The sequence below is a fragment of the Babylonia areolata genome, chromosome 25 (genome assembly GCF_041734735.1).
Source record: "Babylonia areolata isolate BAREFJ2019XMU chromosome 25, ASM4173473v1, whole genome shotgun sequence".
Lineage (NCBI taxonomy): Eukaryota > Metazoa > Mollusca > Gastropoda > Neogastropoda > Buccinidae > Babylonia > Babylonia areolata.
Genome location: NC_134900.1, coordinates 9,851,868 through 9,872,338, shown reverse-complemented (window position 1 = coordinate 9,872,338; position 20,471 = coordinate 9,851,868). Strand labels below are relative to the sequence as shown.

Sequence of the window (20,471 nt, the reverse complement as noted above, 5' to 3'; positions counted from 1 at the left end):
CTACATTCATGCAGCACCATTTTCAAAATCTGAAAGTGACCAGCACAACAGGTTCAGTGGTTTGAGCACTGGACTTTCAAAGTGCTTTTGATCTCAGGATGAGTGCCTGATAGGTTGAGGGTGGAAAACGTCGTGTTTTTTCCCCCCCAATCACCCCAAGTCAACAAATCTGCTGGCCTACTAAAACCGGAGTGGAAAAAAAACAAAAAAAAAAAAAAAAAAACCCACCACACGTTCATATTGTGCATATCAATATTTGTATGGAATGCAAATGTTCATTTTAAATATACTTTTCTAAAAAGGATTTTTTTTCAACAAATGTACAAAAAACAATAACAACAACATGGGATGTGTGGTGTAAAATCAAAATCACATACAAGCAGAATTAATCATGCTTCCTGAGTTTGAATGAGAAACCAGCAAAACCATACCAAAATAAGCAATCAACAAACAGTACTGTACTCAAATGATCAAATCATAAAAACCTAAAAATCATTTTCAAGGATAAAACACCAAAAAAAACAACACACACACAGACTGACTCTTTCACCTTGTACATTTCCCTTTCTAGCTCAAGCTCAATGACTTATCTATTCTTAGGTTACAGAGAATATTCCTTTGCTGTGTGCGCTATGATTACAACAAATAAATAAGTTTCATATCTTTTGGATGTCTTTACAGGTATATGTTTGCATGAAAGTAAAAATCCATGTACATTTGATTTTATGTATGTTTGTTTGTATTTTTACCTGTATGTATACTTACCAGCCGTCTTTGCATATACATGGATATGTGTCTGTCTTCATAGTCTGACGACTGTTTCTGTGTCTGCTTCTTATGTCAACATGCCAGAAAGGGACTTACCTTTCAAGTAACACACAAAAAAGTTTCAAAACCATTTCATCACTTTGGTAGATTAGAGCAAGTATGGATAGAGATTTTTGTTTCCCAGCTGACCGATGTCAAACACACACACACATTGACAGTCACTGAAACACACAAACACACACACACACACGCACACAGGCATGAACATCCACCTGACCTGTCCCCAGCACAAAAACAAAAAGGAGATATGTATACAAAGGTACAGACACAACAAAATGAAAGAGAAAGACTGAGAGCATATGACGCAAAACACACACTACAATGAAAATACATACGGAACTATACATGTGTGTGTGTGTGTGTGTGTGTGTGTGTGTGTGTTTGTGTGTATACACACACACACACACATACACATATACATTTACTCATACATAGATTATATAGACATATAGATACATAGATACTGATATTGAAAGGTTTAACTCACTCAGTACGGCCGGCCCTCTCTTCTCCTCTACACAGACCCCTCGGATGTCCAGTGGGTGTCTCAATGACCCAACCTTTAGCTTCTGTCGTCAGAATTGTGGTATTCTTTGTCAACATTCACTTCTTCAGTATAAGAGCCTTCCGCTTGCAATATTTTGATGATGGTAATAGGAGGAGTTTGTATTATACTCCATGTTTGGTGTTTACATATGCTTGCCATGTCAAACTGATGCAAACTAGGCCTATGGTTTGCTCTGTTTGGCCAAATTTCGCGCGGCTAACAGTGAAAAGACGCCCCTCTTAGTCTGGCCCGCTCTTAGCCAATCAAACGCCTCTAACAGCTATAAGCGCTGAATCATTCCTTTGGCCAAGGCTCTCCACGCCATCTTGTCAGGTTTTCGCTCTGTCTCGTCTAACGCTTTTTTTGGCTATTAAGCGTTTTCATTCGGCCTTATTTTGTTGTATGCGGCTTGCATGTGTATTGTGCTTACATTCTGTGTACTCGTTTCGACTCGGCCCCCTCGAGTTCTTCGTATTTTTCTACCTCTGAGTCGATCCTGTCTTTCCTTTCTCTGTTGGGGATCGTATTGTTCGCTGGGGTGAAACGCTGTTAATGTCGTCTCTTTCGCCGTTCATATGGAGAGAGTTAAGGTTCCGCAGCCTTTAACGACCAACAGAGCAATGAATTCCTATCCACTGTGTCAAGGGGCTCAGCACAGGACGACAGGGCCCAGTCCTCTCCTTCTGCCGTTTTTAACCTTCCTCCACCGAAGTCAGGCATCCCCCGTTCATACCCGGGCGGAGTGAGTGAGGAAATTTATTGTGAAAGTGCCTTTCCCATGGACACACACCATGCCAGAACATGGCCTTGAACCCGGATCACTGCACTACACTGGATCAGAAGCCCATTGCCTGAACAACTCTCTCTCTCTCTCTATATATATATATAGATTGTTTTAGAAAGGCCACTGGCTCTTTGAAAAAGACAACAACGATGGACTGACAACGCTGCAGAATGGACAGCAAAAGTATTTGCAGAGACCCAGGCTTTGACACACCTGAAGCAATCTGGTGTGCAGTTCTTCTGTGCAGTGCCCCCAATGACTTTTCACAGAAGTACAGGTGAGAAGAAGAAGATAACTATGTGTACATATATACACATACACATACATACACACACACACACACACATATATATATATATATATATATATATATATATGTATGTATACTGAACAAAGCTACACAACAGCCCATCATTTCTCAGGGAACAGGTCATAGTAGGACGGAGGGTCACACGTCATGACGCGGGGAACAGCACCTTCTCCTCCAGGGTCCTCCGTGACCTCGTTCAGGGACGGCGCTGAAGGGCTAGTTCTGGGCATCAAGAGGTAGGCTTCTGGTTCCCTGGGTCTGCTGTCTGCCTCCACAGTACCGTCGTCGTCGTTCCGCGGGGTGTCTGCCATCATGTTGTTGTCTTCTGCATTGGTGGTGTCATCTGCAAAAAAACCCAAAAAAACCACACTGTTTATTTTCTGGTGACTTGATACAATGATAATAGTAATAATAATCATGATAATGATAATAACAATAGATAATATATAGTGCAAACTCCCCATATGATGTGCTCTAAGCGCCTCACATGAAACAATACATTTACACTAGTGCCTAATGACATACCTCTGCACATAAAAACAACACATATATATGTATCTATATACACCAAGAGAATACTACAAACTGCTGATATGAACAATCACACACACACACACACACACACACACACACACACACACTCACACACACACACACACACACACACACACAATATATATACCCTACACACGCAAACACACACACATACGCACACACACACACACAGAGCGCACACACACAGAGTAAACACCCACCCACAGCCACAAACACTATATAATAATAATAATTATAATGATGATGCTAATAATGATAATAATAAAACATTTATATAGCACTTTCAAGCCTATCAAAACACTTTACAATAATGCATCATCAGTCAGACAAAATCTGATGAAAGAACTCTACTTGTCCAGAGTGATTATGCCCGAAAATGCACTTGGCAATTTAACAAAGCAGAGTAAGTCCTGAGGAAAGTCTGAATGCTGTGGTTGATCTATATTAAGATCGTAAAACAAGAAACGCCAATCAGTGTTGGCTTGCAAAAGATGGAACAGCTATGTTTCCAGTATGTTTGACAAACACTCATTTGTGACGGTGAACAAAACATATGATTTGGATATATGTACTGGTACTCCCCCACTCGTATCTCAACTCCCATCTCCCCCACCCCTTCCTTTTCAGTTTTCTTCTTGAACAGCAGGGCTCTCACATGTGAGCCATGAAGGTTTTGCCTTTTGTCTGTCTTTTTTTTTCCCTTTCAAAGTAAGCAATACCTTTAAATACTGTTATTACTCCCCACCCCTTTCCCCCTCCTTTTTTTTTTTTTTACTTTGTAAGTAAACAATACCATTACTTCCCCCCACCCACCCCTTCTTTTTTTTTTCTTTTTTTTTTTTTTTTTACTTTGAAAGCATTCAATAAACAAGCTCTGAACAAGTTAACCTGTGGACATTGGCCAATAGGTTGCTTTACACAATTCTACAATACCTTTAAGTACTGTTATTGCTCTGCTTTGGGGGGTTACTTTAAAGCAAACATTACCTTTACCGTTGCTGGTCCCCTTTTTACAGCAGCAGCAGTAGAAAAGCACTATAGAAACAGGAACACTGATGCATGCGCAAATTATCGTTTTGTACTCCTCCCAGAAGGTCCCCAGGAAAGACGTCTGGTCTTCTCCCTGCTCATGGGTGGTGGAGTAGATGGCTGTCGATGTGTGGTAGCCTGGTTGGGGTCTGAGAGGGCCGTACACAGGCTTACCTTCATCTGCAGCCAAACATTTGATCAATCATTTCTTGTAAACTGTGTGGAGTGTCAATGGTTGTTTTATGGGTTGTTGGTTGTTGTTTTTTGGGGTTTTTTTCAGCATTACTGAGGCATCTGTTTTAGATTTGTTTGGGTGTTGTTGTTGTTGTTTTTTATAATAAAAAAAGAGATTGCTTACACATAAAATTAGAATTTCTGCACCTCATGAGAGCAATGGTTTACATGTATAGGTATTTGCAATGCTCTCTCTTCTACAGAGCTGTGTATAACTGAGGGAAAACTTTCCTTGTGATGTTGTGGGGTTTTTTTTTGTTTGTTTTTTTTTTTGTTTTTTTTAAATATACATTTTTATTCGAGTTTAACATTTAATACATGCATACATACATGAAAAACAAATCAAAGCACCAGCACGTGTACAATGAAGCCTGGCAGAAAGACTTTGCTTGGCATATTTTACTTCATTTTATCATGCTGGCACCCAAAAACACAACTGGGCACACAAATGTTTTGTCCAGTGCCCGACTGGCACTCAGAAAAAGAAGGTAAATTCGAACAATGTCAAAAGATACTGATGAGGTTTTGGGGGTGGGGGTGGGGACTGCACTGGCTCCTACCCGGTACAGAGTCATGCAAGGGCTCTCAGTGGACTGCACAACCCTGTGCACTTTTTTCTTTTTCTTTTTTTTTAGTTTTATTCACATTTCCTGTCAACAATTCCTGCAGTGTCTCAACCTGATATGAAGGCAGAGTGTGTACAACAGGAAGCTTGGCACAGAAGCATAGCACAGAGTGTGCAGTATTGTCAACCTGTCCACAATCCAAATAGTATGTGTCTCCAAAGACAGGATTTTTGTGTACTCCCTGTTTGGCGAGGATGCTTGCAACTGTATCTAACTGATGCAAGCTGCAGCCAGTAGCTTTGCTCCGTTGGCCAATTTTTGTGGTTACTGCAGTATTAAGATGGACCCCCCCTCCCCCTAACCACCAACCCCTCACCCCACCACTGGTAATAGTCTGGCTCAGCTACTCAGCATGATTTGCTCCCTTCAATACTGAGCATTTTTTGCTGTTATTCGTTGCATGGCTCAGTGATGGAGTAAGTGAGTGTGTGTGTGAGTGAATGTGTGTGGGTGTGCATGTGTCCCCATGTGTGTGTCTGTGTGTGTGTGTCTGTGTGTGTATAATAATAATGATGAGAGTATTTATATAGCGCTGAATCTTGTGCAGAGACAAATCTAAGCGCTTTCACACCAGTCATTCACACGCATGCATAACTCTAAAACTGAAGAATGCTATTTTGTAAAAAAGTGGGTTTTAAGGCCAGACTTGAAAGAGCTAAGTGCGGCGACCTGACGAAGCGAAAGAGAAGTTCATTCCAAATGCAAGGTCCAGAGACAGAGAAAGAACGGCGTCCAACTGTGGAGTGTTTGAATCTGGGTATGCATAAACATAGTGGATCTGAAGCCAACTGCAGAGAGCAAGATGCAGTGTAGAGGTGAAGCTGCAGAGATAGGAAGGGGCAGATTTGTGAATACATTTATAACAGAGTGCTGATCTTTATTCTGTGAGACAGGGAGCCAATGGAGATTTTGTAAAAGAGGAGTGATGTGCTCAGATCTTTTCTTTCTGAGGATGAGTCGGGCAGCAGAGTTTTGTATACGCTGAAGGGCCTGAATGGATGAAGCAGACAAACCAGACAACAGAGAGTTACAGTAGTTAAGGCAAGAGAGAATGAGAGAAACAACAAGTCTAGATGTTGTGTCAGTGGACAGATATTTCTGAATGGAACTGATGCGTCACAACTGACAGCAGCAGGATTGACATGTATGACTGATAAATTTTTGCATGGACAGTGTGTTTTTAAGGAAAATGCAGAGGTTTTTGACTGAGCTGGAAAGAGGGATGGATGAACTGCCAAGTTTGATTTTGTCAGTTGTGATGGAAGAGAATTTTTGTTTAGTTCCTATGATCACTGCTTTTGTTTTGTCTGCGTTCAATTGTAACTTATTTAAAGTCATCCAGTTTTGAATGTCCAGGAAGCATTCAGATGTTTCTTGCAAGAGCAAGGACAATTTTTCAGGGGTATCACTCTTCTGAAGTTGAGCTTCATCAGCATGCATGTGTATGTGTGTGTGAGTAAGTGAGTGAGTGTGTGCATGTATGTGTGTGTGCATCTGTTTCTCTGTGTGTGTGTGAGTGTGAGTGTGTGTGTGTATGTGTGTGTGTGTGTGTGTGTGTGTGTGTGAATTTGAGTGCATGTGCATGTATGAGTTGATGGATGGATATATGTGTATGTGCATGTGTCATACATACTGCAAAATCAAAACTTTGGTCAACTCACTGTCCAATCCAACGACAATGTCAAACAAAAGCCGCCGCTCGTCCCAAAGCCCGTGTCTGGACACCCAGGTGTCCCTCCTCACTTCAACCACCACCTCGCGGATCAAACGAAGTGAGTGGCAGTTGTGGTAAAACGTGGGAGACTTCACCACCTCTCCTTCCGACATTTCTGCATACGTTGACAATGCACGATCCTCGTTGACATAAACCTCAAAAATCCTGTAGCTGACCCCGCGTGGCACCGTGGGCATGACTGCTGGATTCCATTCAAAGCACACCGGAGTGCTGCTCCTGTACTCTTTGTGGACAGACAGGCGCAGCGTGCTCAGCTGGTCAGTGGAGGTGTGGGGAACACCAGCCCACACGTGAGAGCGGAGCGACATCCTGGACATCCCTCCCAGCATTTTGTGATGATGTCTGGCTCCGCCATCCAGAAAATCTGAAAAATCATAAATAGAAGGGGAGAGTAATGTGACGCTAGCAGCAGCAGTTAGGCTCATGGTGCAGAAAATTTGCTTTCTGGTGTATTGTTCATGTTTTTGGGGGGTGGGGGGGGGGTGGGGGTTGTTTTTTTTTTTTGTTCTCGCTGTCTTTGCTAATATTTTAAAAACTCATGTTCCTGTCTAAAAAAAATTAAATTAAATTAAATTAAAAAATTAACAGTTTCCAAAGCATTATGGATGGAATCAATTTTTTTGTATTATTTAGACATGCATGGTGTTGTATTTCAGTTATAATCTATTTGTCTTAACAGAACAGAGCGTGTCTGTGCACACACATATGCTCACACAAACATACACACACACACACACATGCACACACTGTCACGGTCGACATAATGGTTCCGCTGTTTTTTCTTTTCTTTTGCATTTATGGAAGGGGTTCAAATCCGTCTCATCCCCTCTTTCTTCTCTCATGGCAAGCGAAGTTGGCGGAGGCTGGTGGGTCGCTGAATTATTTTTAGAGGCGAGTGTGTTGCTTATGTGCGTGCACAATGTTTTTCGTCGTGCATGTTCCCCTTGGTGGCTGGGCGTTCAAGCGTAGAGAGAGATCATGGTGTTGTGTCATGTTTTCTATGTTTTATAAGTGTCTCGTGCAACTGAACGAAAAAGAATATATAGGAAGCTGAGTGAGCAGAGTGAGCGGAGTTCTAGTGCTTCAAATGCTCCTCGCCGGTTTTCCCCTATCTGCACTTTATGTCCGCCAGATGGAACTGTTCTTCGTTTCTTTGTTTCGATGTTAGCACCCGTTTGTTTGTTTACAGAACACTGTGCGTTGGCCAGTGGGTGGCTTTTGTCTTTGTCTCGTCAGTGATTCTCCACAGTTGACAGCATCGAGTTCTGGGGTTCTGCCTGGCGCGCATCTTTGAGGTGTTGTGCCTCCGTTCCAGTCGTGGGGCAACGTCATGTCGCTCTAGGTAGGAGCTTGTGTTCCAGACCTGTTTATGTATTGTTTTTCTCCGTCGTGGTTCATTCTTACGTTTGTATTTTCTGTCTCCTGTTTGTTGTGACCTTTCTCTTGTCATGGTTTATTACTGTGAATGTTATGAGCCTATGAAGGGGCGATGAGTTGTCACGTGTTGCTCATATGTTATAATGGAAATGTAAGAAATAAATATTGAAATTTAAGAAATGGGGAGGAGCTACATTTTTATGACATTGTCTGCCCAAGTGGTAGTTTTTTAAATGGAAGGGGGGTAATTTTAGATATCTTGCTTTTCACATGCTCAAGACAATTTTATTGGCTATTTTTGTTAAGGTTTAAGGAGCTCATCCAACTAGAGGCCACGAGTTAACATCGGGAGTAAATTCATGCTTGTGGAAAACAGTGTGGTATATGGTAAATGGTGATTTGTATTTATGACATGTGAAATACTGGAAAGGAAGGGAGATAATGGTTAGTCTATTTTTACTGTGGCGAGGCGTGCGGAAAAGATGCTGGCAACCACTGATAATGTCATTCACTTTCTTTAAGAAAAAAACAACAACTATAAACGTATGTTTTCCATAATATTTGTAAAATTTGATATCTCTCGAAATAATTATTCAGCAATGGTTTTGGGTTGCCAATGCATCTTTCGATGTGCTCCTCGCTGGTTGCTGCTAGTTTGGTCAAAGTTTTATTTGTAACATGGTGGTTCCAGACCACCTGCCTCTCGGAGCCGGCGACGGATCCGCTGAGAGCTCCGCTGACGTTTTCCACACTGGCAGCCTGTCTTCAGTCCGCCAGCATCAGCAACACTTCTGTGTTCATGTGTTTGATATTTTATCGTGAAAAACAAAAGAAAGACCATCCTGTGCTTCTAGTTTACCTTTGTTCATTTTATTTTCATAAAACCATAACTGTTTAATATTGGTGGGTGAGACTGAGATGCAGTGCCTCCAAGTGGACCTGATGGTGGTTTGACTGATCTCACTTATCAGTGCCCTTGTGGTACAATGTGAAAAGACTAAAGATGTAGTTCTGCTGCTGGTTTTTTGTTGTTGTTGTTGTTTTTTTGTTTGTTTGTTTGTATGCTCTTGATAATTTTTTTATATATACATCTATAGACATATACACACAATCATTAAATGCATTACATAATCTCATTTCTGCGTGGGCTTGTTGTGTTGTGGCGTCTGTAGTGGGGTATCTTGGGGCGGGTGCATGTCCGCTTTAGCACGCGTGACACACACACAGGCACACACACACACACTTCACCTACCTACTCCACATCTAAAAAAATCTGTTCTGTTTCACAGACACTGTAAGACAACAACAAAACAACAAAACCAACAATAAACAAACAAAAACAAAGACAAAAAAAAAAAAGCCTGTCTATAGACTTCACTTTTAGTTTTACCACACCAGTACTGATCTCTTCTACCAATTTTACTTCTGACCATTTTTTCCACAATAAATATACACACAGTAGAACAGAAAAAAAACCCAAAGAAACTTACAAATGCTGCCAGTGGCGGTAGACTGCACAAAGACATACATCCAGCCGATATATATTTTATCCAGATGCTCATCACAGCCTGCAGTGAAAGTCATTTTCAAGGTGTGCTTCTTGTTGGTGCAGAATTTGGTGCTTATGTATTTGTCTCTCTGTGGGTATCTCTTCTCAGACAGAGCATCCTGAAAATGAGAAATTTCTGACATCAGTACAAACTGTTCTCACCTCTATTTTCAACTCTTAAAACAACAATTTGCCGGCATCTTCTCTCCTACTGAAAGACAAGAGTTTTGAACAGTGAAAAGTGACAAATATTTCGGAAGGTATTCATTGCCACAATAATCATACTGCTGTTCTGGAATGTAAAATTGATCACTGACATGTTCTAGAATGCAAATTTATCACTGACACCAAAACATACGAAATAAAACAGACAGAAAGACCTGGACCACTCTGACATAAGTGTTCCATCATGTCCATATCGCTCCATCAAGTCTCAGTCTCGTTGTGTAGGTCAGGCTGCAAGTAACTGACATCATCAGCCCTGTTGTGTTTTGTCTGCTGGGATCTCCGTCAAGCCCAGGGCTTCTGACAAGTTTCACAAACCTTGGGGGTCCAAGGGATTCTTTACCATAACTCTAGGTGGTCCCAGACTGCCTTCAGAGTGTGTCACTCTTATGCTACACATTATAATCAAATTGCTGCACACAAAAAAAAGCAGGGAGGCAAAAATTCATGTCATAACTGTCTAGCTTTCTGGGCTCAACAGAGAAGGGAAATGATTCCTCTTCGTAGCAGACAAACCTTGCATCAGACTGAAGCTCCAGTACATGGTGAACACTTTCTTTCTAGTTTCATTCTTGAAATTTTCAGGATGTCCCAGGGACCCACTTGATGAACATTCAGTTTGTTCTTTCCTTTTTCAGGGTCAGGGATAAATATTTACATTTTATCAAAGGCCCTGACAGGAATTCCCAAAAGATCATGACAGTGCACCGATCGCAGTCCTTCATCTCCAATGACATCATCAATGGGCCAGCCATATTTTTTTCCTTCTCATTTTCATTGCTTCACCATACTAACAACAATCCAAATGCTTCTTCCGATGTTGCGTCAGCTGGCTTGGCATGCATGCTTGAAACTTAGTTGGCACTGATGGCACTGTGTTGTGTATGGCATGGCTTTGATATAACATAAATCAGAGTATCAAGTCACACAATCATTCAGTACATCAATCACTGATAAGTAGAAAAACAAATCAGTGCATAATTACTTCAGAAACTACTGCTCTACCTACCAAATCACTGCCAGTCTCATCTTTCATCACCAAATATGAACGATGGCCTTTGATTTTCATCCGTGAAAAGTCCACGCAGATATCTGTTGTATGAGTGTCAGATTCCGTATATCTGAAGTTTATTGTGCATACGAAACTTCCCTGGCATTTACTGTTGGTAGGGAAGAGTACACGCTTCCAGTTCCCAAAAGGGGTCCCAGCATCCACCTCCTGCCCAGATTCACAAAGGGTGTCAGTGATGAACACTGCAACACAGAAAAAAGCATATGGATTACAGTCAGTGAAACAGCAGTCAGCAGCATCAGTACACAAAGGTAGTATTTCAAAACATACTTGTGAAAAAACAAATCTATTTTTGAAATTTGAATTACAGTCTAGGTAACTGTAAAACTTTTTGCAATACTCATTAATACACAACGGCAGTACTTTTAATCAAACTTATGAAAATATAATCTGTGAAAAATCTTTTTTTCATAAACAGGTCATTCTGTCTTAAAGTAGATCGTACAAACTTACAGCAGAAACCATTAAATCATAAGGTCTGATCAAAAGTGGCAGTCTTGTGCTCAGTATTCTCTGTTTTAGAATATTTGAAAATTTTAGACAGGGAGTAATATGAGTTATATGTACAGAAAACTAAACAGAAAACTAATAACAAACATAAAGAACAGTGAAAACAATCCTTGTCCATCTGTCTGTCTCTTTCTCTCCCTCCCTATATATATATATATATATATATATATATATATATATATATATATATACATACATATATGTGTGTGTGTGTGTGTGATATATATATATATATATATATATATATATATATATATATGGAGGGAGAGAAAGAGACAGACGGACAGGCAGGCTGATACTAATGACAAATATCAAGTAAATATCATCAAATATATATATCACAACATATTGATTTTTTAACCTTGAGGCAATAATTTGTACATTCACAAGTAAGACATAGAGAGAGAGAATGTGTGTGTGTGTGTGTGTGTGAGTGTGTGTGAGTGTGTGTGTCTGAGTGTGTGCGTGTGTGCGAGTGTGTGCATGTGTGTGTGTGTGTGTGTGTGTGTGTGTGTGTGTGTGTGCACATGTGTGTGATTGTGAGTGTGAGGTGAGTGTATGTCTGTCTGTCTGCCATTTTTGTTTTTACTGATACTCACTGGGCAAAAATATAAGACACTACACTCATGTGTAAGACAGACTGAGTGATCAGCTTGACTTAAATTTACTTTCTTCTTACGTTTTGAGTCATGGACTCATTCTCTGCCGTTTTACCTTCTTCCGCCTTGAATGAGTGGTTTTGGAAGTGCTGAGAAATAACAGGATAAACCCCAAATCCACACACCACCGATACCCACAAAATGGCAGGCATACTAACATGTGGCACAACTGCCATGGTCCAGTATTTGTGGTAACCTGAAACAAAATGAGGTCTTTTAAACAATGATTAACCAACTACACACACACACACACACACACACACACACAAGCAAGATGACAATGTAATTTTTCTTATTGATAAATAAATCTGGATTCTTGTTCCCTGTCTTGTGCTGTGTATAATGTGTTTAATGCACTGTGTTCTTCAAGCAGCTAAACTGTCCTGCTGTGCTGGCATTAAGAATGCACACAGCTATAAAAGGCTCATAAATCTGAAAATTTTTCAATCTGCAAGTGCAACATTATTCATTACAACATTTTGTTTTATATTATCCTCTTTTTTTTGTCTTCCCCATTTTTTAATGAGCAGACTGTGTGTGCAGTTTCATACTTATCTATGAAATGCTAAAACACACACACACGCGCGCGCGCGCGCAATGGTGCAAGAACGAAAAACTACCAGACGCAAATAACAACTTTGCATTTTGTGTATTACTATTATACGGTAGCCGGACTGGCCTAGCTGGAGATGCGAACACACCAGTGGACTGCACCCCATCTCCCCTATCTACTAATAGCACATCCCTCGGCAGCCCAGTTAAATTGCACCCAAGAATGACGTCCCACAAAACGACAATTTTCATCAACACGAATGCGTGCCCACAATAATTATTATTCACATAAAAACTATGAAATTAGTATGCCTTCGCTTTCCATGCAACTACCAGCCATGTTTTCCACGCATATAATTCTTTTGATATTTTCTGCCATCTCAGTCTCAATCATCTCATAATAACCACAAAAACTGATTCAACAGTTACCTCTTGCCGCTCAGCTAAAAAAACCCAAACCCCAGTCTTCTCTCTGAAAACAAGCAGACGACAGGTTTGTCTGCTTCAGCCAGACTAGGCTAGTTGTCGCCCTTCTCATTTGCACTCGACACAATTCGTCATCACAAATGGCTGTTATCACAAATGGCTGTGTGTTCATTGACTCACTTGTGTAAACCAAGTGAGTCTATGTCTTAACCCGGTGTTCGGTTGTCTGTGTGTCTGTGTGTCCGTGGTAAACTTTAACACTGACATTTTCTCTGCAAATACTTTGTCAGTTGACACCAAATTAGGCATAAAATTAGGAAAAATTCGGTTCTTTCCAGTCATCTTGTTTAAAACAATATTGCACCTCTGGGATGGGCACAAAAAAATAAAAAATGAAGCCTGATTATATGCAAACTGCATTTACTGTTATATTTGTATTTTTTGTATTCTCTAAACTTGGCACTTTGATCTGATATTCTGACCCAACAACAAGACCAGTCTTTTTTTCTTTTTTTTTCTTTTTTTTCCAAACAGGAACTTCTTTTGCTAAGAATGGAAGTTTTATTTATTTTGCAAGCGTTTTGGTGCAGAGGGTAAAAAAGGGAAATTACTCTGTATTTAATGCTAGGGGACTTAATTTGCTGTAAACTGATCTTTCTCATCTTGAGCATTACATTTTGAAATTATACTCAATACATAAAAAGCTTGGATTTTTTTAGTGTATCACAAGTGAGTCGTGAAGGCCTTGCCTCTCTTGTTATTCATTGTTATCTACTTTGTCTCTGTGTGTGTGTTTCTGGGTTTCATTTAGCATCTGTAGTTGTCTATGAGAAAAAAGAACATAATGAAGTATGAAAGAATTGTAGTTGTTATAAACCAGTGAACATTCATGGTGAAAATAGCTTTTTAAGCAAGAAAATAGTATTGGTCATCATTGTATTGTTCTGTTTGTTCTGTTTATATTTCCGTGATTGATCGTACGTGCCTGTGAGCTACCGTGGAGCACACAATTCTCTCTCCTTGAGAGTTAGTTTACCTCTGTGCCAGCAAGCATGCCACCTCTTTCCCAAAACAACGTCCCTGAGCATCAGTCTGCCAGTATATGATCTTGAAAAACTTGTATTATATCTCCCCTATAGCGTCTGTATTTCAGCAAGTGTAGATTCAGTTGTATCAACCGATTTTGGTAATCTGATTCCCTCAGTTCTGGCACCATTCTTGTTGCTCTCTTTTGAACCTGTTCATTTGCCACAGATTGCCTTTTTAATCTGGGATACCAAATTATATTTTCATATTCTAGTATTGGTCGTACAATAGTCTCATAGAGGTTAGTAAATATATCTGTATCCATAAAAGTAAAAGTTCTCCTTATAATACCCAATATCTTATTCGCTTTATTTATAGCTGACTGAATGTGGGCATCAAAAGACAAATTTTGATCAAATATTACACCCAGGTCTTTTTCCACAACACACTCCGCAATAACACTAGCGGTTTCATTTATTTTCGTATTTTTTCCTTAGTGTAGAACTTTACATTTGGACATGTTAGAATACAAATTCCACTTATTTGACCAATTTAGTAATTTGTATAAAAAAAAAAAAAAGGTTGCCTGCATGACGCATAATGAAGTTTGGATGAGGTAGAAGCTTTGAATGTTGGTGGCCTGACTGATACCGAGGTTGGGCGGTAGATGATATTTTTGTAATCACATTAACGTTTCTCTTGGTGTGGAAGTTTTGACGTACTTTTTATTGTGTGGAAGTCTGATTTCGAATTACTACACTTCAGTGCGAAAATGAAGAAATCATGTATATCTATCTATATATATTTATATGTATATATACATATATATAATTTATATTGTTGTGGAGGTGGTAGTTTTTTCAGGGAAAGTGTAGTCCTCTGTGGAAATCACTCCAAATATTATTTTCACCAGTGTGTGTATTGCTGTGTCACAGAACATGAGGGAATGGTGGTTGTTTTGGAGGCAGAAGAGGGTATCACCATTTTTGCCTGTCCTATTGGTAATGAGAATATTATAATTGGTAATAAGAATAAATTACAACAGTTGATGCTTCTTGTATGTTGCCAGTTTGAATAGTTTTAACAGTTCAGATTTGTGTCTCTCCTCTTACTTGCTTATCAATCATTCCCCGCATTACAGACCATCATAAACAATTAATTGAAACATGCGTACATACTGTAAAAACTCGGTATTGTCACAAGCCCGGCCCCCTAATTCCTAATATTGGGTTATTGAAGTAAGTGCCCTATCTCTTTGTTGATGTATTCAGCGTGTTGATACTGCAGCCATAAAAATCAGTGGCACCACATAAAATGAATGAAATACGTGCTGAAAATGATTCCCTAATTTTAATCTTTCACTGGATATATACTGTACACACACGCACACATATATTTTGATACATATATATACACAAATATATATATGTGTGTGTGTGTGTGTGTTACGAGTGTGTGTGTGTGTATGCTCTTAGTGGAGAACTGAGTTTGAATTTCAAAGTGAGAGGGGATCTTTGCTGTTTCGTTCAAGAATAGTCATTCCTGAAGGGATCTCACTGTGCAAAATGGATTATTGCTGTTTCGTTCAAGAAAAGTCATTCCTGAAGGGATCTCACTGTGCAAAATGGATTATTGCTGTTTCGTTCAAGAAAAGTCATTCCTGAAGGGATCTCACTGTGCAAAATGGATTATTGCTGTTTCGTTCAAGAATAGTCATTCCTGAAGGATGTAGTCCAGACATTAATTTTAAACTACATTCACGGAGGCTAACAGGGCATCGTGACAGGCAAAGTGCTTGCCAAAGCGTCAGTGTAGCGGTCTGGACTCAGCAAATGAATCAAAGGTGTTGTGGAAAACTTGAGCGACACGCGAGAAGGAAAGGAAGAACAGACCAGAGCCTCTCGTGCCTTCTGCAGTCCCAGACTTTCCATGGCAGAAACTGGGCATTGATTTGTTCGATTTGCACGGCATGGTCACAGACTTATTTTTTTTCCAGATTTATTGAGGTTGCGTATCTTCACTCATCTGCTTCTTCAGAGTCAGTCATTGGTCACCTCAAAAGTGTGTTTGCCAGAAATGGAGTGCTAGACATCATCAGATCTGTCACAATGGACCCCAGTTCTCCTCCCAGACATTTTCCAAATTTGCCAGGGATTTTGGATTTGTTCATGAAACCAATGGGAAAGCATAGAGGGCGGTTCAGAGCGAAAAGGACTTCATCTCACTGAACCTGTTGTTGGGTAGCTCCCCTAGGGTGCCCTTTTTAGTCAGCTGATCAGTTTGCTCATTCCCAGGGACTCCCCAGTGGGTCGGGATCCACTCCCACTAATTTCCATTGATCAGTTTCCAAACGAGCATCATCAGGTGCATCCTCTGTGCATGATTTGATCCCACTGACAGGAAGTATTCCTCACCTTGATAATACAACAATCTATAGCTGTTTCACATACATAGTTATACTCTAAAAAAAGAAAACACTGACACAGTTTATTACCAACACTTCAATAAGCATTGCGTCAGAGCGGAGATACACTACTCCCCCTCCTCCCGGTCCCCCACCCCATGTTCAAACTGTATATAATGTACTATTTAGATACGCTGTAATAATGTCACACACACACACACACACACACACACACATACATGCACATGTATATGTGCACATACATGCATTCATGCACACACTGCCACATACACTCACAGCAAGAGAAGGAGAACACGAGAACAACTGAATAAAACAGACGAAAGCAACTGAGCAGGCTGTTATAAATGTGTATTAAACAGTATAGGTTGTTGTTTTTAATCCAATATCAAAATATACACATGAGTGCATAAATGCAATGAAACATAGGAAAAAGAAACAAGAAAAAGACAACTACAACAAAAAATGGGATAAAAAGAGGATAGTTGAGAAGAAAGGTAGGTGAAAAGAGAGTGTCAAACAGATAATACATGAGAACATTTATTAAACAGTACAGTTATTACAAACACACACAGGAAGTCTAAATTCAGTGGGTCTGAGTATTATACTTCTGGTCATACCTGACAAAACAGGTTGGTATCCCTCCTCCTTCCCCCCCCCTCCTCCACACACACATGCATTAACACAAACAAATGTAAACTTAACAGATAAAAAATTGATAAAACAAAACCCACATGTGGGTTCCAACAAAGCAAACTTCCAGAGTTCTAGGCTTTACAGAATACAGTATTATCTCCAAAGAGAAATTAATTTGCTTTGAAAGACATATAGATGGGAGCAAGCCACTGTTGCAAATTTTTTCATGTCAGCATCATTAATGTTATTATATAACAAACTATCAGCTGTATAGAAGGGCTGCCATTGGTTGAAAGGAAAACAGAAGACAGTCTATGTGCCTCATCCCCAAAACAGACACACATCCTTTTTAGGTCTCCTCTGGTGTGTCGCCTCCAGGCGATCTAACATCGATGGTTTCCTGTGGAATGCTGACACTGGGACTGTGGCAGATGAACTCGGGTGTGACTGTGTATGGGGGACTCCAAATGAGTGGGAGTAATGCCAATGCAACAGTGCAGATGATGTTGTAGCAAAAAAAACACAAAAAAACAACAAAATAATCTTTGGGGTTATTTTATAGAGAAGATCAGAACGAAGATGACAGCATGGGTGGTGAAGGCCACACCTGAGTAATGAACAAGCTCCAAAATGCAATCAATAGATCAATGAATAAATGAAATGCAGTTGACCAGTTATTTACAACAATGCAAAAGCAGAGGAGGAAAACAAGTGCAGGTAACTTTTCTACAGCTCAACAAAAATGGTTTGTAATTAATCATGTCCAAAACACTTCAGTATTCAGAATAACACAAAAGTAAAGGAGGAAAACAACAGCAGGTAAAAGATAAAAAATTAAAAAAAAAGAATTAAAAAAAAACCTTCTCTGATCATAAAATCACTCCACAAAGATGGTTTGTAATTAATCATGTCCAAAACACTTCACTATTCAAAATGACACAAAAGTAAAGGAGGAAAACAACAGCAGGTAAAAGATAAAAATAAATTAAAAAAACACCCAAAAATAACCCTTCTCTGATCATAAAATGACTCCACAAAGATGGTTTGTAATTAACCATGTCCAACACACTTCTTTATTCAAAATGACGTGAAAGTGGAGGAGGTCAACAAGTTCAGGTAAACAAAAGTCTTCCGTCATGATTAAGTCACCACACAAAGCAGCTTTGTAATCAAGTGTGTCATAGTGTACTTAAAACATTTCTTACACCCTATATTCCCTGGAAACGGCATTTAATAAAAAAATAAAATAAAATAATAATAGTAATAATAATAAATCAACAGCCTTCAGTCAACTACATTCAAAAAAGGCAGACAAAAAAAAAGAAAAAGAAAAAAAAGACACAACACAATGCACACACACACACACACAGAATACTGTGACTGGTCAGATTAGTTCCTGCTATATATCACCATAACTCTTGACATTTAACTCATTCTAAGCATGCTCAGTTTAAAACCTTTTCTTTCCAGCTGGTGCAATAATTCACTCACCTTAGAAGGAAAAAATAAAATAAACAAGCACAAAAAAATGACATAAACATATACGTTTTCTAAAAGCAGCTTAGGCCCCACTGTTAATCATAATGCAATGCAAGAAACAAAATCAAAATAACTTATCTTTACCTGTTGCTGCAGGTAAATAGACCACAAATAAATGAAGAGAAAAAAAAAATCATTCGGTCACAGGTCATCAGTTTTAACGCCGTACAATTCTAATGCACTGACACTGACACTGACATTGCTCCTTACAGTCCAGCTGACCACACAGGTCCATATCAGGACTACCCAACTACACACACAAATTAAACTATGTTTAACACAAAACTCTTTGTCATATCTGCAAAAACAACTGCAAAACAACACAATTCATAACATTAAGAATTAAGATCATTAGGGCAAATAAGACGAGGCTGTACTGAGCCCTTTCCCAGATTAAAAAAATCTTTAAAAAGGATAAAAAATATATATAAAAAACTTTTTTAAAAAACCACTTCAAAGCCACACACACGCACTCACTTTTTTTTTTCTTTTTTTTTTTTTTTTAAAGATCACATAGAAACGTGCAAATACTGTAGAATGGACAGCTAATGCCCATTCCAGTGTTAACAATAACTATCACTACCTAACCACAAGAGCAAAACAGCACAGAGAGTACATCACAGACTACTGGAAAGAGAGGGAGAAAAACAAAACAGTGTCAAGACTTTCTGCAACAAGCAGAAAGTGGAATCATATCATAGATCACAGATATAATAGATAAGACCCCTGTGAAAGTTCTCTTTTGTAATTCTTTTGTTTTTGTCTTCACAAATCAAACTCTTATTTACAAAGACTTCTTGCAGACAAAACATCCATTACCAATGAAACTGAAAAGATGTTGTCGGTGCACAAAATGATCTGTTTCAGTGAAGGGAGGTTAATCACTATAAGTAAACAACTGAAGATTACTGGCAAGGTTAGTTCCCTTCACTTAAAAGACCACACACACACACACACACACACACACAATCATTAAATTCCACCAGTGCAAGTGACCCAGAAGCTGGTTTTGCTTCTTCCAAGTGTCGGTACATGTGCATCAGTTAAACAGCAATGAGTTAAACTCCAAGACTACATCCACAGTGTCAATAACACCATTGCTTTAAATATATATACATATATATAAAAATTTCTGTCCACTCGAGCAACAAGTGCACTCAAAATGTGTCTCAAACCAGGATCTTAAACTGCTCAGTGTGCCAAAGCTGATACTGTTTTGTAAGGAAACCTGGCCATGCATAACAGTCCAGTACTGGCAGATTAACAGACATACATGCTGGTCAACCTTGTACAACCAGAGATTATTTCGAAGCTTTGAAGAACATTAACATACTGTATGTATGCTGGCATTATAAACATGAGATTCTTGATTAGCTAAAAATACTTGCTGACCATACACATAATTTTGAGCTATTCCAAGACGGAAAACTAAATTAGACAGAAACAGAAAAAACAACAAATGGTTACATTATATATTACATTATTACATTATATATACATTATATTATATTGTTAACAGATAATCTTAAATGATAACAAAAGATTTCACACGCATGCACACACACATACACTCTCTCACACATACACAAACACACACACACACTCACTCACACATGTACACACACACACACACACACACAGACGTGAAAGCTTAATAAAAAAAAATTAAAAAAAGGGTATTTATCATTGCTGCTTACAGCTCCAGTTGACCCACAGAGGACCACATCAGGGCTGAAAACACTGTATCAATCCTGTATAACCTGGGGGGGGGGGGGGGGGGGAGAAAAAAAAGAAAAAAAAAAGAAATGAAAATCAGCCACAAGTTCATTC

General features: G+C 39.3%; 1 protein-coding gene across 1 annotated transcript; it reads right to left on the bottom strand.

Moving 5' to 3' along the window:
- Positions 1-2,570: 2,570 nt before the first annotated feature.
- LOC143300035 (uncharacterized) lies at positions 2,571-13,105 on the bottom strand. The gene is made up of 7 exons (XM_076613591.1): positions 13,022-13,105; positions 12,096-12,236; positions 10,809-11,053; positions 9,516-9,693; positions 6,575-7,012; positions 4,012-4,233; positions 2,571-2,812 (listed from the first exon to the last, which is right to left on the bottom strand). Exons 2-7 carry the CDS (start codon positions 12,214-12,216, stop codon positions 2,571-2,573), a joined length of 1,446 nt encoding a protein of 481 aa, XP_076469706.1. The 5' UTR covers positions 12,217-12,236; positions 13,022-13,105.
- Positions 13,106-20,471: the final 7,366 nt, after the last annotated feature.

Coding starts and splice junctions, on each gene's coding strand:
- LOC143300035 (XM_076613591.1), bottom strand. CDS start 12,216: ATGGCAGTTGTGCCACATGTTAGTATGCCTGCCATTTTGTGGGTATCG. Junction 9,694..10,808: donor ATGAGACTGGCAGTGATTTG/GTAGGTAGAGCA, acceptor TCTCATTTTCAG/GATGCTCTGTCTGAGAAGAG. Junction 2,813..4,011: donor GGGGACCAGCAACGGTAAAG/GTAATGTTTGCT, acceptor GTTTTTTTGCAG/ATGACACCACCAATGCAGAA.